This window comes from Camelus bactrianus, chromosome 32 (genome assembly GCF_048773025.1).
Source record: "Camelus bactrianus isolate YW-2024 breed Bactrian camel chromosome 32, ASM4877302v1, whole genome shotgun sequence".
Taxonomy (NCBI): Eukaryota; Metazoa; Chordata; class Mammalia; order Artiodactyla; family Camelidae; genus Camelus; species Camelus bactrianus.
The window spans coordinates 21753485-21772667 of record NC_133570.1 but is presented as its reverse complement, the minus strand read 5'-3'; the positions used below and the strand labels follow the sequence as shown (position 1 = coordinate 21772667).

General features: G+C 48.5%; 1 protein-coding gene across 15 annotated transcripts in view; it reads right to left on the bottom strand.

Annotated features, from left to right (window-relative positions):
* LOC105069358 (sodium/glucose cotransporter 1) overlaps positions 1–19183 on the bottom strand; it is a 60510-nt gene that overhangs the window by 18373 nt on the left and 22954 nt on the right. For 13 of the 15 annotated variants that reach the window (XR_006725060.2, XM_074355835.1, XM_074355838.1 and 10 more), the window contains 5 exons: positions 14728–14832; positions 13146–13251; positions 11569–11649; positions 7238–7458; positions 1795–1930 (listed from right to left, as the gene is read on the bottom strand). Coding sequence is in view for 14 of the 15 variants with exons in the window: in XM_074355835.1 (XP_074211936.1) it covers positions 1795–1930; positions 7238–7458; positions 11569–11649; positions 13146–13251; positions 14728–14832 (649 nt within the window). In the remaining variant the exon portion in view is untranslated. Of the gene's footprint in view, positions 1–1794; positions 1931–7237; positions 7459–11568; positions 11650–13145; positions 13252–14727; positions 14833–18636; positions 18922–19183 lie in introns of all 15 variants that reach the window. The other 2 variants (XM_074355845.1, XM_045516986.2) reach the window with 2 other exon arrangements.

Below are 19183 nucleotides of genomic sequence, written 5' to 3'. Positions count from 1 at the left end.
CCTTGAAGAGTGTAAATAAGGGATATAAAGTTATGGCCTGAGAAAGAAACAGAAGCAACGAGCCAGAGTGGACTAGAAGGTGGCGGGACTCTGCCTGGGTTCACGTGGAGGGCCAGTGGTGCCACCGGGGGCGTCAGGAAAGGGTGTGAAAACTCCCTCCCCGCGAGCAGGACCACAGTCTCCCTCGGCGCCAGCCCCGGCCATTCTGGAAACTCCTTCCCCTTGGCCACAATGACTGGTCCTTGTCACTCCAGTGAACGCACCAAGGCTCTCCTGGGACTTTTGCTGGAACTGTGGGGAAGGGAACACCCCTCCTGGGGATTGCTGGGCTGGTGGTGGGGAAGCCTGGTGCTGCTGGCAGTCATCTCACCCCCAGACGGACTGTGGAGGACACCAGCTCGGAAGAAAGAGGAGCTAAAAGTGCACGTCACATTCAGTCAAGAGCCTCAACTAATATAGCGGCCCACACAGAAAGCCAGACTGACGGAATCATACCTTGGTGACGTCTGGCCTCCCTCTGGTGGGGGAAAGACCCAGAAGCTAGGGCCAGAAGCATTCACGTTACTGGAAAGGCATATTCTTTCAGGAGTGGGGGCAGCTGTCCAGCTTCTGTGACAAATGGCTCTCTGGCTTCATACAGCCGGCCTGTGTAAACAGTCTGCGAGTCTGGACATTTCTCAGGCTTGGGACACGTGGTTCCGGGCCCCTCCCCACCCTGCGGCCACCCCAGGTCAGCTCCACCAGCTCTACCCACGGTGGGCAGAGGCTCGGGGAGTGTGGGTTCCTGTGCCCTCTCTCCTCCCCCCCGCCGCCGCCACTTCCAGAGTCCAAGAGACATTGATTTTGTCCATCTTCTTCCTCGGTGGGCTGAGTGGTCTGCACTATGAAGTGCAGGTAGGGAGGTGGGGCCACCAAGCCCAAGGGACTCTGGGGTCCTAGGGAGCACAGGGGCCTATTTTCCAACCTATGAGGAGGCACCACCTACGAGAACCCAAAACATGCTCCCTGACAGCTGAAGGCCAAATCTGGGATGTTGAAACTGGAAAGGAATTAGGATTTTAAGAAGAGGCATGTCTCCAGGGCAGACTGGAGGACCGTCAGGGCTGGAGACGTCTAGTGCACGTGGAGCTTCGCAATCAGAAGGCCTACCTTCTGCTGGTCCTCGTCAAGCACTGCAGCAGAGGACTCTTGGAAGCCCCCTGCTCCGCCCCGGGGCTGTGCCATCAGAGCACAGGCTCCATAGATGGTTAATGAATGAACAGACCAGGTGCCGGAGGCAGCACAGCCAGTGAAACGAGGCTGGAACGGGGACTAGGGACATGCACGAAGTTACAAGAGCTTGTGAAGGGAGCAGGGACGTCCTGGTAGCACTCACTGGAGAGAACATGGGCCTGCGCGTCAGACCCACTTTAGGGGTCCGTCTGTGGTTGGAGAGCAGCCAAGAGCATCAGCCGTGGCCTGGCCGGGCAGCTGGGGTGCCCACAGGACGGCCTGCGGGGCGAGGGAAGCAGCTGGCCTCCCAGGGACTGGGCCTCATGGTGCGCAGAGGCGGCAGGGAGGCCCGACTGGCCCTTCCCTGCCCGAACTCGTCTCTGAAGTTTCTCTCTCGCCACCTCCACCCCCTATCCCCGCCAGACTTCTGTGGGGCTACATCCCTACCCTGAATCCACTGGCTCTCAGGAAAGCACTCTGGGCATCTCAAGCCCAGCCCGCTGTGGGAGACCGTGCAAGCCCGCGCCCTCCAGATGCCTTGGAGAGATGTGGTCAGCGTGGATGCGTCAGTGAGAGAATCACCTGAGTACAGGACGCGGCTGATCATCCCCGGCAACACCATGCTGAACATGGGCAGCAGCTTCAGGTACCCACACATGACGCAGCCGGCCTTCACGTGACACACGCTCTTCCCCGCCAGGCAGCCCTGGACGAAAATCTGCCAAGGAAACATGGAGGTGGAGGGGTGGCTTTCTCAGGTTGTATCAAGCCCAGGCTGCCTAGGCTGCGACAGGACAACTGTGACCTGTAGTGGCAGCAGGGTGTTGCCAGCTGCTCACCCCAACCAACCCGGCGTCTCGGGACATCCAGGGCCCGAGGAGGCGCATGTGGCCGCCATGCATGCTGTGCTCAGTGCACAGATGCCAGGGGGGACGCATGTGGCATGCACGACCTTGGCCTCACTGCTGGCACGGCACACCAACCACAGTAGTGCAGGGCTTACACGCTGTCCCCCAGCAAGGACGAGACCCCCTCCTGGAGGCCCAGTCTCTGTGCCTGAGACATCAGTCTAAGCACACACAGGTCCCTGGCAACAAATGAGTGTTTAGAACTGGGGCCGACTTCACTCGTCTAAGTGGAAATGAATGAGTGTAGCCCTTGATGTGCAGAGTCTCCCGGGAGGAGCTCCACCACCGATTTGTGGAGGTGATGTGTGCTCAGGATAGTACAGCGGGCAGATGAGACGCACTAAGAACAGAAAGACCTGGTCCAGTGCCTCAAGACAACGCAGGATTATGTATGCACTAAAATCACGTTCTCAAAGCACATTTAAATAATGTGGAAAAACGCTCACAGTGTGACAGTAACTGAGAGGCAGGGGATACAACAATCGCACACACCCTGTGACACCTGGCAAAAGTCCACAGGAATAAACCAACTCGAGGGAATAGTGGTTAATCCTGGGGTGGTAGGATTGACAGGCAGAGTTTTCATGTTCTTTATGCTTTCTCTAGTTTCCAAATGCAGAAATTTAATAACAGGAGGGAGATCCCCAAAGTGGTTCTGCCTCACACAACACGTGCTGCTTCTTAGGGGGCCCGCGGGCATTCCGCTGCCCGCCTCTCAGCGCACAGGGCCTCGGCTGGGCGGGTGGGCAGCCAGGCTGCGCGTCCTGGTCTTTGCTTAGCCCCGTGCACAGAGGAGACAGTCGCTAAGGGAGGGGATGAAGGAGCAGGGCAAGGGCAGAAGCAAACTCTCACTCCCTAGACAGGACAGTCTCAGGGGCTGCAGAAAGTCCTGAACACCTTCGTGGGTTGTCCTGCATCACAGAGTGTGGCAAGGGGCAGACTGTTTAAAAATGGTGGTGGCTGGCCAGAGGAAAACAACTTTCCTTCTGTCAGTTTGTTTGCCTCTTTTTTCATTAAAATTTTTCTTAAATCATTTTCTTTACTAGTTAGGAAGTTATAGATTCTACTTCTATGCTTTTAATAATTACCCTTCAAATTTTAACTGAATGCAACTTCCAGCCTAAAGTAAATCAGTCTCCCCACCCCACTGAGCAATTCAAGGTCCACAGGCAGAGTGAGCTCCCACCGTGTGTGGTCTTTTAGTTCTGTCCTGCGTGTAAATTTACTTCCCATATTCAGGATTACAGTGACTTTCCAGCCAGTGCGTGAGGTCTGCACCTGGGCCGGTCAGCATCTCTAACTGTCACTCTTGCTCTGCAGAACCTCCTTTCCCTTCATGCACAACCTTCAGTCTCTAGGGAAGGTTATGCCTTTATTTCGCCCTTGCTTCTGAAAAACACTTAGCTGGGTGTATAACTGACAGCTGACATTTTCCTCAGGACTTTGAAAATTTTACTTATTTATTCTCCCTGTGGGTTGCACTGTTGCTGCTGAGAAGTCTCTCGGGCTGTGTCTCTTCTTAAAAGTGATGTTTCCTCTCCGGTGGCTTTTAGAGTCTTCTCCTTGTCTTTTGTGTTCTGCAACTTCACGAGGATGTGACTTTGTGTCTACCTGCTTGGGATTCGCGGTGATCCCTGAATCTGATGAGCCCCTTTCTCCTCAAACACCACTTCCCCTCCTCCTCCTGGAACTCTAACAGGTGTGCTGTAATCCTCACTCCGTCTTCCACGTCACTTTCTCTTTCACACTTTCCACTTTTGTGCTTTTCGAGCAGTTTCTTCAGTTCTCCCTTCTGGGTTACTGACTTTTTCTTTCCACCATGTTTAATCTGTTATTTTAAGTTACTGAGCTTTACATTTCAACAAGGGTAGTTTTCATTTCCAGAAGTTCGAGCTTTAAATCTAACCGCTCATTTTTGATGGAATTGTGTTAACGTTTTCAGTTCCACTTTTATCTCCCTAAACGCGTATTTTGTGTCTGGTATCTGGCACTTCCGTTTCTGAAGTGTGGGGGCGCCAGTTTCGCTGTTTCTTGCTTGTGCTGGTTCGAGTCCTCCGTGTTTCCAAACCGTGGTGGGGCTCACGCTGAGCGGGCCCTTGTTGGTGAGGCCCTGGTGAAGCCTTGGGCGAGGGTGCACCTGTCATAGGTCCTGCTGGCTCAGCTGGTAACAAGTCTTGGAAGAGTTTAAGTTCACTTCTTCCTCTGGGGTTTCCCTGACCATGCAGGTCAGTTAAACCGCATAATACATACAGGAAGACAGGCCTGTCACGAACTCTCAGAGGGGACTTCTGCCTTCCTCCTGGAACCCCAGCTGAGGCTCTTTCCCGTTGTTTCTCCCTGCTGCTGGACAGATTTTCCCTAGTCTATCTCCCACTGAGGCTCCAGCCTTGCAGGAACCCAAGTTCTACACGGAGGGGTCCCTCTTCACCGCACACGAACTTGAGGACTTTCTCCCATTCTCATCTGGCCGTAAAAGCCCAAGCCATTGAAAGACATGCTTGGTAAACACTGCCTGTGCACTGTCCCTGTCAGGTCAGCCTGGCTCTCCTGACTACAATCTGCGCTTTGTCTTCATCCCCCGGAGGCTTTTACCCTTCCTTACGAGCTCCTCAGTGACTACAGTGGGTGTTAGTTATATTTCACCCAGCACTCCTCGGAGCTCTGTGCTGGGTGGCAGCTCAGGAATCCAGTTTACCCACTGTCACAAGTGGAAGTCTGAGGGCAGGTTTTAAAGCTATGGTTATAGAAGACACTGAAATACATAGGACTTCTCCTGTCTTCGAGGTGAAGTAGCAGAATCACACAGGTAACTAGCAGAAAGAAAAGACTACAGATGGGAACACAGGCTGCATCGCAGAGGACCCCGCCTGCTCTCCTGCTCCTCCGCACAGTGAGCTCCAGGGCCCTGCCGTGTGCACGCCCGGCCCGTGCTCCTCCCAGCCGCACAGTGGCCCTCAGGGCGGCCCTCCTCAGCTGCCCACTGCAGAGTAACCCCCGCAACCAACGCTGCGATCCAGGTCCCTTGTGAGCCTCAACGAGGATTTTCTGGCCATAGGGTCAACATACTTGCCAGGTCACCCTCCAGAACAGGCCGTACCAGGCCACACGCTGACCAGAAGCGCACGAGGGCGCCGAAACACACACGTCCTTCCCGACACTTGGCATATCAAGCTGTCTCGTGTTTGCCAGTCTCATTGTGGTTTTAAACTGCACTTCCCTGATAACTCTGGGTTATACGCTCATTAGCATTTATGTCTGTTTGAACTTCCTTTCCTATAAGTTGCCTGTCCCAAGATCTTTTGCCCGTATTTCTACCACAGTTCCTTTTTCTTATGGGTTTGCTATTAGTCTCCTGCTCATTATACACACTCGTAACAGTTTTCTCTAGTCTTGTCGTCCATCAACTTTGTCTACAGTGTTCTTGGTTAAAAAGGCCTTATGTATATGTAATGGGATCAACTAGACATGATTTGTATGACCCCTCATCTCAAAAGCATTCCCCAGCGTTACGTTCCCTTCATCGCACAGTTTTACTTTTCACATTTAAGTCTTTAATTCATCTGAAGTCCACCTTTGTGTAAGTGTTAGGTAGGGAGGAAATTCTATTACTCCGAATAGTAAGCTGGGTTTTCTAACATCATCAAAGAGTAAGTATCTCCCCTGTGGTTTGTGGAGCCCCCTGAACATATATTAACCTCCTACAAGTACGAGTCTGTCTCTGAGCTCCTTATTATGTTCCATTAGTCTATATGTCCATTCTTGAAAATTTCAAACTGTTTGTATTTTTGTCAATGTTTAAATATCTGGTTGGGCAAGTTCTCCCCCTTTGTTCTTCATTTTCAGACTTGGGTTAGCTATTTGTTGTGGCACTTTCTCCTTCCTCAAGATGCTGAAAATCCCGTTCCTTGTAACATAACCCAGGAGAGCACGCTGTAGCACCTTATGGAGGCACGTGCCACGTACCCACCATCCAAACCAAGAGATGCAACGGCACCCAGAAGCCTCTCTCCCTCTTTTTAAAACTGAGGTGGAGTTCACATAACATATAATTAACCATTTTAAAGTGAACAATTCGGCAGCATTTAGCACATTCCCAAGGTTGTACAGCCTCCTGTCTTTGGTGCCAGAACTCCTCCATCACCCCAGAAGAGCACCCAGACCCAGGAAGCAGGCACTCTCCTCTGCCCTCTCCCCTGAGGGGGCGGGGGGAGGAGCACTGATCAGACCTCCGTCTCCATGGATTTGCCTGTTCTGCGTATTTCATATCAAAGGAATCACACAATAGGTGACCTCTCGTGCCTGGCTTCTCTTCATTTGGTATAATGTTTTCGAGATTCACCCAAGGTGTAGCACATATCGGTACTTCATTCCTGTTTATGGCTGAATAATAGTCCAACCCACGGATACACATTTTGCTTATTCATTCATTCGTGGGTCGGTTCCACTTTTTGGTGATTGTGACTAATGCTGTTACCTGTGCCCCTTTTTAACCTCAACCTTTTCCCTTGCTTCAGAAACGACTGCTTTAATGACTGTTTTATTTCTTCCTTGCTTTTCTTTATAATTTTTGCTACTTAATTGTGTGTACCTAAGCACCACAATGGAGCCCTGCCTGTGTTACACCTTCTTGGAACGTGACCGTGCCGCACTGAGCATTCTGTGTTCGGCTGCCTCCGTCTTGGCTTCCTGCTTTGAAGACCCGTCCACAGCATGGTGCGCAGCTGCGCTTCCTTTTTATTTCTACACTGCCTTTCCACTGCATGGGTATCTCACAATTTAATGATCTATCGTTGATAGAAAGCCACATAATTTTTGGAATAAGCTTGAGTCCTTAAAAAAAAATCTAACTGAAATACTGACAACGACATTTAATTTCTAGACTAAATTTGAGAGAACTGACATATTTTTCATGTGCAAAAAAACTGTGCTTTTTAGACAGTGAGAGGGAAGAAGAATGCAAATAGCTGTGTTGTTACAGATGGGACTGTGGGACAGAGCTCGGTCTAGCATCACTCAGGCAGCAGGAGGACAGGAAGGGAAACCTGCCCGGCTTCAGAGACCATGGTGGGCCCCCACCCCAGCGCAGGCACGTCAGTGCAGGGGGTCTGGTTAGTTACCTGATTGGCGCACCAGTAGTACAAGGAGAGGGTAGAGGCACCAAAGATGATCCCAGGCCAGGGGAAGTCTCCAGTAATGGGATCTCGGAATATATGGAAAGAATCCTGGCGAGGGGTCAAGCATTCCAGCTGGACAGTCCAGTTTCCTTCATGGGTCAGGTTTGGCTTAGCATCCATGTACTTACGCTGTAGCTCCTGGTATCCTCCTACCTCCTGAAAGGCTTAAGAACACCACACAGTTATCAGTCAGTACCTTAAATTGTACAGCAACACTTGTCAGAAGAACCAAGGTTGCAAAGTAAGATGAGTCTGCCTGGCAGGGTCTAACACAATGGCTGACAAAGAGCCAGACTGTACACCATCCCCTAAGACACCATCCCCTCCAGAGAAATGGAAGAGGACAGTGGACACTGGTGGTCCTGTGCCCTCACCCCCTCCTGCTTCTGGCAGCAGAACCCCTCTTTCTGGCTGCACTCCATCCTATGTGCTTAGGGGGGCCTCGTCAAACTGTCTACCATTCACCCTAGTCTGGTACGTGACCCAGGCCTGGCCAACGTTCCCTGTCCCGGCCAATGTTCCCTGTCCCCTGGGTAACAAGGACGTCACAGGAATGGACTGGAGACCCAAGCTCGGCTAATCAGAACTTATCCCAGGATTCTTCTGCTTAAGGCACCAAAAAAGCCTGCTTCCTTGCTGTGGGTTCTCAGCCAGCATGGCAGTTTGAAGCTCTTTTGCTGACCTAGTTCCTGCAGAAGCCTGGATCGAGACATGCCCGAAAGTGAGATGCCCCTGGTAGAATTTTCAGTTATGAGCACCACGGAAGTACTTATTTGCTTATACTAGTTTTGAACTAAAGACCCATCACAAGTTATTCAAAGAATCTCAAGTAAATCAGAAATTAGTATTCATTTTCCTGCAATGTCAGCAAAACACTTATGAAACTTCATATTTGGAATTTCCTTCAGAGCCTATTAATTTCTCCCTCAATATCCTAAGTGGTATAAAGTCTTAATATTAAAGAAAAATATTTTTTAAAGGCACTAAGACACTCATAATTTCACCTACTTAACTGAAAAAAACCCTTTTATTTTGGCGTATTAAACCACATTCTTTTGATACAGACTCAATTTTGAAAAGGGGTCAGAATCACTTGGAGTCAAGACTAGTCAATGAAAAGACACCGAGTGACTATAAAATGAATAAGACACCTCACGGCACTTCTAAAAATGAACTCCATGTGGGATTTGTTAAAGGTGAACTATAAAACCACAAAGTTACTAGAAGAAAACAGGAGCATCTTTATGAACTTGGGTTAGGGAGTAGTACATTCTTAAACAAGATACAAAAAGGAAAAGGAAGGTTGATAAACTTGATCTCAAAAGTTTAAATTTGTATGACTGAAATCAACTTAAAATTTGTTAGACTGAAAGAAGAGATTTGCATCATGTACAAAGGACTCACACATCAAGAGCCAAGGGAAACTGCCGGAGGGAAATACGGCAGAGAATATGAACATGGAATTCACAAACAGGAGACACAAACGGCCACTAAGTGTATGAAAAGATGCTCAACCTCACTGGCACCTGGAAACTTCAAATTGAAACAAAAATGAGATACTTTTTTTTCCCTTCACCTATTGGTTATAGTTCTAAAAAGTCTTAAAACATCAAGAGTTGGCTGAAAGGTTAGGAAACACATTTTCTCATACATTTCTGATAAAATGAGTTAAAACAGCCACTTTGGAGAGGAATTTGACTATCTCTTGACAAATCCAGGAGTGCAACATTGAGTTAACATTCAAAACCAAGTCAATGTAATTTACTGTGTTAAAAGAAAAACAAGAAAAACAATATAATCAGCTCAGTAGGTGTGGAAAAAATATTTGATACAATTCAAAACCTGCTCATGATAAACAATCTTAGCAAACTAGGAACAGATAGGAACTACGTTAGTATGACAGAAAGTACCTACAGGAAATATTTTATTTAATCAAATATTCTCCTTTAAATTGGGAATGAGACAAGGATGCCTGAGGCCCCTACTTCAACACTGTACTAGAGGTCCTGGCCAGTGTAACAAGGCCAGAAAAAGAAACAAAAGGCATAAAGTTTGGAAAGGAAGGCAACAAAGGCAACTTCCTGACTTGGGTTCTGGCTGCCAGGGTGTATTCACTTTGTGGTACTTCATCCAGCTGCACTTTGACTTGTGCGCTCTTTAATAAAAAGTTTATTACAAATACAAAAACAGAGAAGATGCAATAGATCTCTATTTGCTGATATAGAAATTTGCCTAAGATAGAGTTTCAGTGGGAGAAAAACAGGCTGCAAAATGTTCTGATTCACAGATAAAATAAATTGCACATGCAAACCTCATTTTATTGTGTTTTGCTTTACTGCACCTTGCAGATACTGTGTTTCTGTTTTTGTTTTTGTTTTTACAGACTGAAGGTTTGTGGCAACCCTGCTTTGAGCAGGTCCATCGGTGCCATTTTCCCAATAGCATTATTTTTAAATCATGTACCTTGCTTTTGGACATAATGCTATTTATTGCACACTTAGCAGACTACAGCATTGTATAAACGCAACCTTTATGTGCACTGGGAAACCTACGCATTCATGTGACTTGCTTTGTTGCGACGTTTGCTCCACTGCTGTGGTCTGGAACCAGACCCACAGCATCTCCAAGGTCGGCCTGTGCGTATGAAGGGCATCTCTGGAAGGATATGCGCAAAACCTACGATATTGACTGTCTCTGGGGACTTGAACTGAGAAACTAAGGGTGATGAGTATTTCAATCTGCACCCTTTTTTGGGTTTACATTGTATATGTATTACCTAAAAATTGTACATAAAAAAATAAAATTGTATTTGCATGGGTTCCCACAATGACTAGTTTGAAGTCAACATTCATTTGGATGTATAAGTTTACATATATTTTTAAAAGAAAACGACCCCCTCCCAATACTTTACTTATCAAAAGAACTAGTGCAAATACCCTGATTTAAAAAAAAAACCCATTAAACTTCTCAGAAAATGTCTTAGTCTGCACAGGCTGCTCTAATGGAATGCCATGGGCTGGGTGGCTTATAAACTACAAATATTTACTTCCCAGTTCTGGAGGCTGGGAAGGCCAAGGCCACGGTGCGGGCTGACTGGCTGGTGGCCACGGTCTCACTGTGTCCTCACATGGTGGCAGGGCCAGGGACCTCCTGGGGTCTCCTTTATAAGGCCACTAATGCCATTCATGAAGGTTCTTCCCTCACAACCTAACCACCTCCCAAAGGCCCCAGCTCCTAATACCGTCACACTGGGGGTTAGGATTTCAACTTATGAGTTTGGAGGGATACAAACATTCAGTCTGTAACAGTAAACAATATGTAATTATTTAAGATATTAATTGATAACATTAAATGGGATATTCCACCTGCTCCGAAAACTTAATTGGATGTCATTCTCAAGAATTGGGATGGTCTTGGCAGGTTTTAATCAAGTTGATAAACTTAACATGCAGCATGCCTGTAAACACAATGGCTTAGCTTGCTTTGTAGTGTATAGTTTTGTCACTCAGATTAGTCATTGCTTCCCAGCTCATTTAAAAATTCCTTGGCTTATACCTGAGGTGTACAATGTGTCCCAGCAGCACAGCACGGAGTGCACTCCATGGAGCACTGGTGCCGACTGGATGGTGAGACCGGGGTGTGTGGATCTGTGCGCATCTATCTGTCCTCACTCCACGGGCTCGGCAGCGTGCTCTATGGAATCATAATCCTTCCAACGCTGCAATAATTTTTCAGTACCTGAGCTAAGAGCTTTTCTTTCTAGATTATCTGCAAGACCAATCTCTGACCCGTGGAACAGTGGGTACCACCAACCTCACTGAGTTACTCCCAGCTAGTGGAGAGAAACCTTCACCTTAGGGAGAGGGGACTTGTTACTGCAGGGACAGTAACATGCAAGTCCGCACACTGTGGGCTTTGACATTAGAGACCAGGCTCTGAGTCTTCTGCTTGGTGTGCTTCGTGAACAAGTTACTTAACTGAGGAATTCAGCTTCCTTATCAGTAAAATGAGGATAATAAAAGTGGTTATGCCTTCTGGTGAGTGTGATGATTAAATAAGGCCATACAGATAAATGCCTAAGGGTACTTGATTCTCGTTACTACTCAGTACGCGCCCACCACTCGCATCACAAAGCACGTGTGTGAAGGATACAGCAGCTCTGGTTGGTAAGAAGTTTTGGACCTGGGGGCATGATCTATTTATGTGACACAACGTACCACCAAGATATGTACCATCAAAAAAAGTGTCGAGGTGCGCGGCAGTGATTTACTTACCATAGCCCACCAATAAGACTGAGCCCAGAACCACCACGCCAGTGTGCAGGACATCAGTATAGACCACGGCTGCAAAACCACCTGAATAGGCAAGAGAAAGAGGAAGGAGAGCCAGGCCTGACCCCACGGAAAGTGACTTCTGCAGGCCTGCCCCACACACTCGTCTCCCCCGTCCCCATGTCCACACCTCTGCCCTTCAATTCACTGGGTCTTTAACTGCCGATGCTCAGTCCTGGCTCGGCCTGTTTTCTCTCTTTAACATCCTTCGTGATCTGCTGGTGGATTCTTACCCTGCCTGTCTAACCCCCCATTTACCTCCCGTTGTTTGGATGAATGAAAATCCTGTAGTTTTCTAAGTGAAAAAAAGTGTACAGGTCTTCCTTGACTTATGATGGGGTTACGTCCTGGCAAACCCACCATAAACTTAAAATATCATTAAGTCAAAAATGCATTCACTACACCTCACCTATCCAGCATCATGGCTTAGCCAGGCCTGCCCTAAATGTGCTCAGAACACTCATGTTAGCCTATGGCTGGGCAAAATCATCCTACACGGAGCCCATCTTATAATAACATGCTGACTGTCTCATGTCATTTACTGAATCTCACACTGAAAACCGGATGGCTTTCTGGGTCCAGGGTGGCTGTCACCTTGCGATGGGTGGCTGAGGGGGGCTGCGGCTGCTGCCCCTGCCCAGGACTACCACGGTGTCATGCCACGTATCGTTAGCCCAAGAGAGAACCAAAATTAAAAACTGGAAGCGTGGTTTCTCCTGAATATCTCTGGCTTTTGCACCATCATAGAGTCAAAAATCCTGTTGTTCCCGTGTAAGTCGGGGGACGTACCTGTCTCTCATCATAAAATCTTGGCTTGGGAGCAACAGGGAGCAGCATCCCTGGCCTTGAACTGCTAGATGCCCGCAGCACCCTCCAGCTGTGACGACCAAAAATGTCTCCAGGTGATTCCAAATGTCCCCTGGGCAGAACGCCCCCCACTCCCCTGCATAAAGAACCACTGACTGCATGCACCCCACTCTCTGCCCTGGTTCTCCTGCACCTGGAAGAACGGTCAGGGGCACCCACCAGCATCCAAGATGTGCAGTGTGACTGGAACACACAAGGGACGAGGGCCCCACTCTCACAGCCTAGGCAAAGGCTGTCCAGGACAGAACTGTCTACGTAAAAGAGCCCCTCCGCTGGCCTGACCAGGTTACCAGGTAAGCAGGTAAACAGGATGACCTGAAGTTGCCACCTCCCCTCATTCCCTCTCTGTGCTCCCGTTCCTTGGCTGGCAGCCTGCAGTGAAAGGCCTGCCCCGCCCTAAACACCATTACTGCTGGCCGGGCCAATCCCCTTGGAAAGCCCTGCCAGCCCGATATAATTTCCAGGGGTAGGACACCACTCTGGCACCCCTGCCTTAATTATTTTCAAGGCCATTTTGGGCCTCAGCAATGTGACTTACAGACTCAGGGGACATGTAAAAGCTGGAGACCTCTGCCTCAATGTCTTGCAGGACTCCGCTAAGAAGTAGAGCTGCAGCGTCAGTACAAACATTTGTGTGGCTGGAGTAACCTCACCTGTGATGGCATAAATGCCAGTAACCGTCAGCAAGACTACAGTGGCCAGGTACACATCCATGCCCAGCACCAGCCTCATGAACGTGGCGCCCATGCAGATCTCCACCTGGAAAGAGCACAAAGGCAGCCTGGTTGACAGCCATCCCATCGAAACACTGACCTCAGAGGCCATCTGCATGTCCACTCCATCCCTTGTGGACATGGGGTGATGTCTACCCAGGTTCTGCTGGGTGACAAGGCCGGTGCCCTGTTGAGTTCAGTGAAGTTAGCACCTTTAAGGCTTGAGTTAACCCGATTAATCCAGTTAATGCAACTTAGCTCTTCCTGTCTGGAGCCTCAGAGTGGGGAGTGTGCTCAGAGAGTGAGCTGTCCCTGCAGCTTGCCAGTGGGAAGAGCAGAGGCGACAGCTCATCAGGCGCTGGCAAGCCTTCCCTGTTAAGGGACAGACAGTAAACGCCATAGGCTTGGTGAGACACAGATCATTTCTGGTTTTTAAGACCCTTTAAAACTGTAAAAACCCTTCTTAGCTGAAGGACCATACAAAGCAGACCACCAGGCCGCATGGTCAGGGGGCTGGGTTTGTTTTGCAGGCTTGGCCGACAGTGATGCTGAAGCACCTGCACCTGCTACTCTGGTGCTCACAGCCAGGCGCTCAATGGGCAGAGACTCCCCCGACACACCCACTTATGCACCGAATGTTTTCTGAGCACCAGCCTTGCAGGTACTTGGCAGGGTTCAGAAGACACAGACTTCCCAAAACTCAGTCACCGTCTTCAAGCAGCTGATGTATAATGAAGGAGAAAGACCACCAAATAGGTAATTTCCAGGCAGTGTGACAGTGACACTCACTCAGTCACTCAGAATGACACTTCAAAAATGCCTCCTGCTCCACATGTTCTCGGCACAGGGGGACTGTGGGCATGAGCCGGGCAAGGCCTTGGGCTCCAGCAGCTAGCACCGGAGTGGAGCAGACACTGATGGCAAGGGGATAGGTGACTTCTCTCATGTGGCGGCAAGTATTACACAGGAAGCAGAAACAGAGTAACGGAGCAGAGACTGACTGGGCACATCCATCGAGGTGACATCGGAAAAATCTGGGGGGAAGAACATTCCAGAGCACGTGTCAAGGGCTTCAAGTGGAACAGCTCTCTGGAGTTGGGAAACAATCCTGTGAGTACCGGGGAGGTCACAGGGAGCCAAGGCTGGAGGCAGGGCCAGGATGGACAGGTCTCACAGGTCATAACAAGGGGCTCAGGTCTCTTGTAGGGGTGGTGGCAATGCCTGGATTGTTTTAAGCAGGGGAGTGACAACACCTAATGACATGACACGAGTAAGCCCAAGGTTCTCTGGGAATACAGAGGAGGGGCCTGTAACCAGGCTTGGGAAGCAAAGAAGATGCCTCTGCCTTTCATTCTATGTATTATTAAGCTATTTTCTCTCCACTTTAGCTTAGACCACATAGGCCAGCAAGTAACTCATGGGGCCCTGGAATGAACTGCTGGGACAGATCTAGCTTAGCCCCGCCTACTGATTTGGTCTGCTGTTTGTTTTTCATCCTTGGGCTGGCGTTCACACAGCTCACCAAGATCTTACTGAAGATATAGATGATTAAGTACAGAACAGCGAGGAGCATCTGGATCCGGCAACTACGAAACCTCTTCCTCAAGTATCTGGGCAACGTCACTACCTGTAGGAGCAACAAGAGAAGTCACCATCAGACAGAGTGCTCACAGGGGCTGGCTGTCACAGAGACGCGGCCAGTGAGGGCAGCGGCCCAGGTACAAGATGCAGAGTCACCTACTCCAGCTTTGTGTTACTTGGACACGTTAAGACAGGAGAAATAAGAAAGGAGAGGCAACAGTGCCATCTTCAAGAAGCTTGGAACCTAGCTTCCTATTCGATCTCTGGAAAGCAGAAGGAAATCCGGCTAAGTATGTCTAATGATGACAAATCACTTTCATAAAATAATCGTACAGCAAAATCAAATGCTTTACCACATATGACAAATATACCAAGGGCTCAAGGATGACAGGACTCCACAGCTCTGGGACCTGGTCCCCTGTGCCAACGCCGCCCGTGTGAGAGAGCTCCTGCCCCAAACAGCCTGCCCAGGCAGTGCACCCGGCGGAGGGCAGGCCCTCCTTGCTCGTAAGCTGCCTGGACCCGAGCACAGAGATGGGCTCACAGAGGTGGATAAATCATAGTGAATGGCACACCACCCCACCCGTCCCCACATCCTCCTGCGCTCTTGCCCCCTTCCTCACATGTGCAAATTCCTCCTGTTGCGCAGGGGCCGTGAGCCCTCTCCTAAACATCTACAGCTTTTATTCTTTTCAGCTCGTCTGGTTCTTAATCATATGCTGTGGTGACTTCCTCAGGCAGGCTCTGAGCCATTTCACACTCACCACTGGCATCAGTCTGCTAGCACTGCCGTCACTGACAATGGCAGACTGACAGAGGCTCACACAACAGCTCTGGAGCCTGGAAGTTCAAGGTGTCTGCAGGGCTGGGTCCCTCCGGGCCATAAGAGAAAGCTGTGTGTGAGGCCTCCCCGACTTGCTGATGGCCGTCCCCTCCCTGTGCCCGCTTGTCACCTTCCCTCTGTACGGGTCTGTGTCTGGCCTCCTCCTCTCCCATACTGCATTAGGACTACTCTAACAACTTCATTTTACCTTAATCCCTTCTTTAAAGACTTTATCTCAAAATACAGTCACAATCTGAGGCGTCTTTCCTGGGATCATGGCCTCACAATTGCAAGCATTAGATGGTTTGGCAAATAGGCCTTTCAGAATTCTAATGTCCTCTCCACAAATATTTTAAAATTTTAACAGTTTTATGAGGCATAGGTTACGCACTGTAAAATTATCCCATTTTAAGTGTAAAGTCTGATAAGTTTGGGGAAATGTATACAGTTGTGTGACCACCACCACACTCAAGATATAAGGCATTTCCCAGCCCCTCAGAATCCCCGAAGGCTTGTGGCCAAGACATTCACCGCCCTGGTCCTGGACATCAGCTGTCCCCAGACTTGCCTTTCCTGGAGCCGCAATCAACCCACCTCACGGAACGCGGGCCTAAGCCCTGCTTCCTTCTCCCCACACGGCCCCCGCGGTTCACCTGGAGCACCCTGTGGCGTGCTGTCTGCCACCCTCCTACCCTGTCCACACTGTTTCTGGGTGCGCTGTTTTCAGCTGAAACTGCTGTGAGCTTTGTGCACCAGTCTGTGTGAGGATGTGCACTTCCACCTCCCACTTCTCTGGGGCGGGGTCAAGTGCCATAATCGGGAACTGAGTGGCTGGGACCTCAGGTGTAACTGGATGAGAAACAGCCAACCTGTTTTCCAACGTGGACAGGTACGCATCCCAGGTGCCCCCTGGCCTCGCCAGCTCTTGGCAGGGCCAGTCTTTTTACTCTCAGTCATTCTAGTGAGTACGTGTGGGATCTTATTTTAAGTAGTATTTTCCTAAAGATCAGTGATAGTGAACATCTTTTCATAGGATTATTTGTCATTTGCATATTCACTTTCTTCGGTGAAATTTTTTTCCCTAAAGTACAAGAGTTTCAAGAAATATACATACATGTATATATTCAGGATATGTCTTTTAAAGATGTTCTATAAATACTCCTTCCTAGTCTCTAAGCTTGACTTTTCATTTTTTAAAAAAGTTATTTATTTAAAAAAAAATTCTTAGAGGGGTAATTAGGTTTATTTATTTATTTTTTTAATGGAGGGACTGAAGACTGGACCCAGGACCTCATGCATACTAAGCAAATCTCTACCACTGAGCTATGGCCTCCCTCAACTTTTCATTTTCTTAAAAATATCTTTCAAAGAGTTGAAGTTTAGAGTTTTACTTTGAAGTCCACTGTATCAATTTCTTTATGGTTTGTGCTTTTTGTGTCCTAAGAAATCTTCACCTATCCAATCACTTCTTTTTTTTGGCAATAAGTTTTTTTTTTAAATTAAAAAAAAAAAAAAAAGACTGCCCTGCAAGCCTTCTGCTGAGAAATCTGCCAATAGCCATATGGGGGTCCCCTTGTATGTGAGGAATTCTTTTTTTTTTGCTGCTTTAAAATTTTTCTCTTTGATTTTAGACAGTTGTGTTATAATGTGTGTTGGAGAAGACAGTTTGGGGTTAAAATCTGGGGGAACCTATGAGCTTCATGATCTTGGATATTCAAATCCTTCCTCAGATTTGGGAAGTTCTCAATCTTTAAATAAACTTTCTGCCCTCTTCTCCTTCTGGGACTCCAACAATGTGTGGCTTGTTTCTGTCAGTGGTGTCCCACAGTTCATGCAGGCTTTCTTCAGTCTTTCTTGTTCTCTTTTCTTTGTTTTCCTCTGACTGGATCATTTTCGATGACCTAACTCTGAGTTCACAGAGTCTTTCTTCCTCTGTACCAAGTCTGATATCAATGCTCTCTATTGCATTTTTCATTTCATTCATTGTAATCTTCAGATCCAGAATTTGTTTCTTTTTTATTTCTATCTCTCTGGTAAGCTTCTCATTTTGTTTGTGTATTATTTTCCTGATTTCATTGTACTATCTTTCTGTGTTTTCCTCTAGCCCACTGAGCTTCCTTCAAACTGAACTCTTTACCAGGAAAATCTCAGATACCCGTATCTCTGGGGTTGGTTACTGGAAAATTATTGTGTTCCTTTGGTGGTGTCATGTTTCCTTGACTTCTTATGTCCCTTGAAGTCCTGGGTTGCTGTGTCTGCATTTGAGGAAGCAGTCACCACCTCCAGTTTTCACTGACTGGCTTTTGGAGAGAAATACCTTCCATCAGTCCTGCTAGGGATTCTGAGGCTTCTCAGACCTTTCCTGTGGATACGCGCGCTTCTCACTGCTTGTTCTGTCTTATGGGGGAAATCTTAGGGACAAATATCTTGATCCTACAAAGCCAGGCTGCGTGCTGACAGCTTCCGGTTTGCCTGCTTTCCCTAGGGTGGTGCTGAGTGCTCAAGTGCCTGTGTTTTCCCAGCCCCACAGAGTCCGGCTGGCTCTCTGCATGAGCTCACCAGCTCTCTGCCAGGGCTCAACACTGCCACCCTGGGTGGTAAGCAAAGGGAGCTGGCCACGGGGTGGAGGGGAGTATGGGTGAGGCATGCAGGATGTTGGGGTGTCTGGGCCATTTGGGGAGATCTGCAAGTGAGGAGTCCCCAGCAGCTCACTGGCAAGCTTCCTGAAAGAGTCTGTGAGGGGTTAGGAGGATTTTTGTTCCTTTGATGTCATCTGAGAGCCCTGGGTGCTGTCCTCTCAACCACTCCCCCTCCTCCCTGGTCATGTAGCACCCCTCAGGATTGCAGACGGGTTAAGGAAGAGGTAGGTCTTCTTGGCAGCACCCTGCACAGCTAGAACAGCTAGGCCCTCATCACCCGCTCTTCCTTTCCTCTGTGAGAGAACTCTCAGGCTGAGTCTCTCTTGGCGCCAAGCTGTGCCATCTCGGGGGATGGGGGACGTGGGTAAAGGGAAACTATCCCTCTTACCCTCTTCAGTGTGCCCAGCCTTTGATTTTTTTCCCTCCAGCGGCAAGCTAGAATGTCTCCACTGGACCTGTGTACCTCCACAAAGGCCCTCCCGTCTGTGGGTGACTGTGTAAATCGGTGTTCTTCGGGGAGAGACAGAAAGCTCTTATTCCACCATGTTGATGACATCACCCCACGCAGCCCTTGGACAGTGGGCCTGGATGGTTTCTTCTCTGCTGTCCCCTTATCTCCTACATGCATTTCAGAATCAGCTTGTCAAGTTCCTCAGAATATCCTCTTTTGCATCTGGGGAGAACAAACACTTTTAGGCTGCTGTCTTCCAATCATTAACAGAGCTGTTTTCTTCATTTATTTAGGTCTTATTTTTTAGTAAAGTTTTAGTATGTTTTCTATAAAGCCTTAAGATATGAACTCTTGAGTAAGGTCCAGAGTGAAACAGTGGGCAGTCCTGGCTTCTGTTGACCCAGTTGACTCAGAATGATGTTACTTCAGGCATTTCTTAGGATTCAGGGAAGTTGGTACAGGGATCAAAAGACAGAAGTTCAGC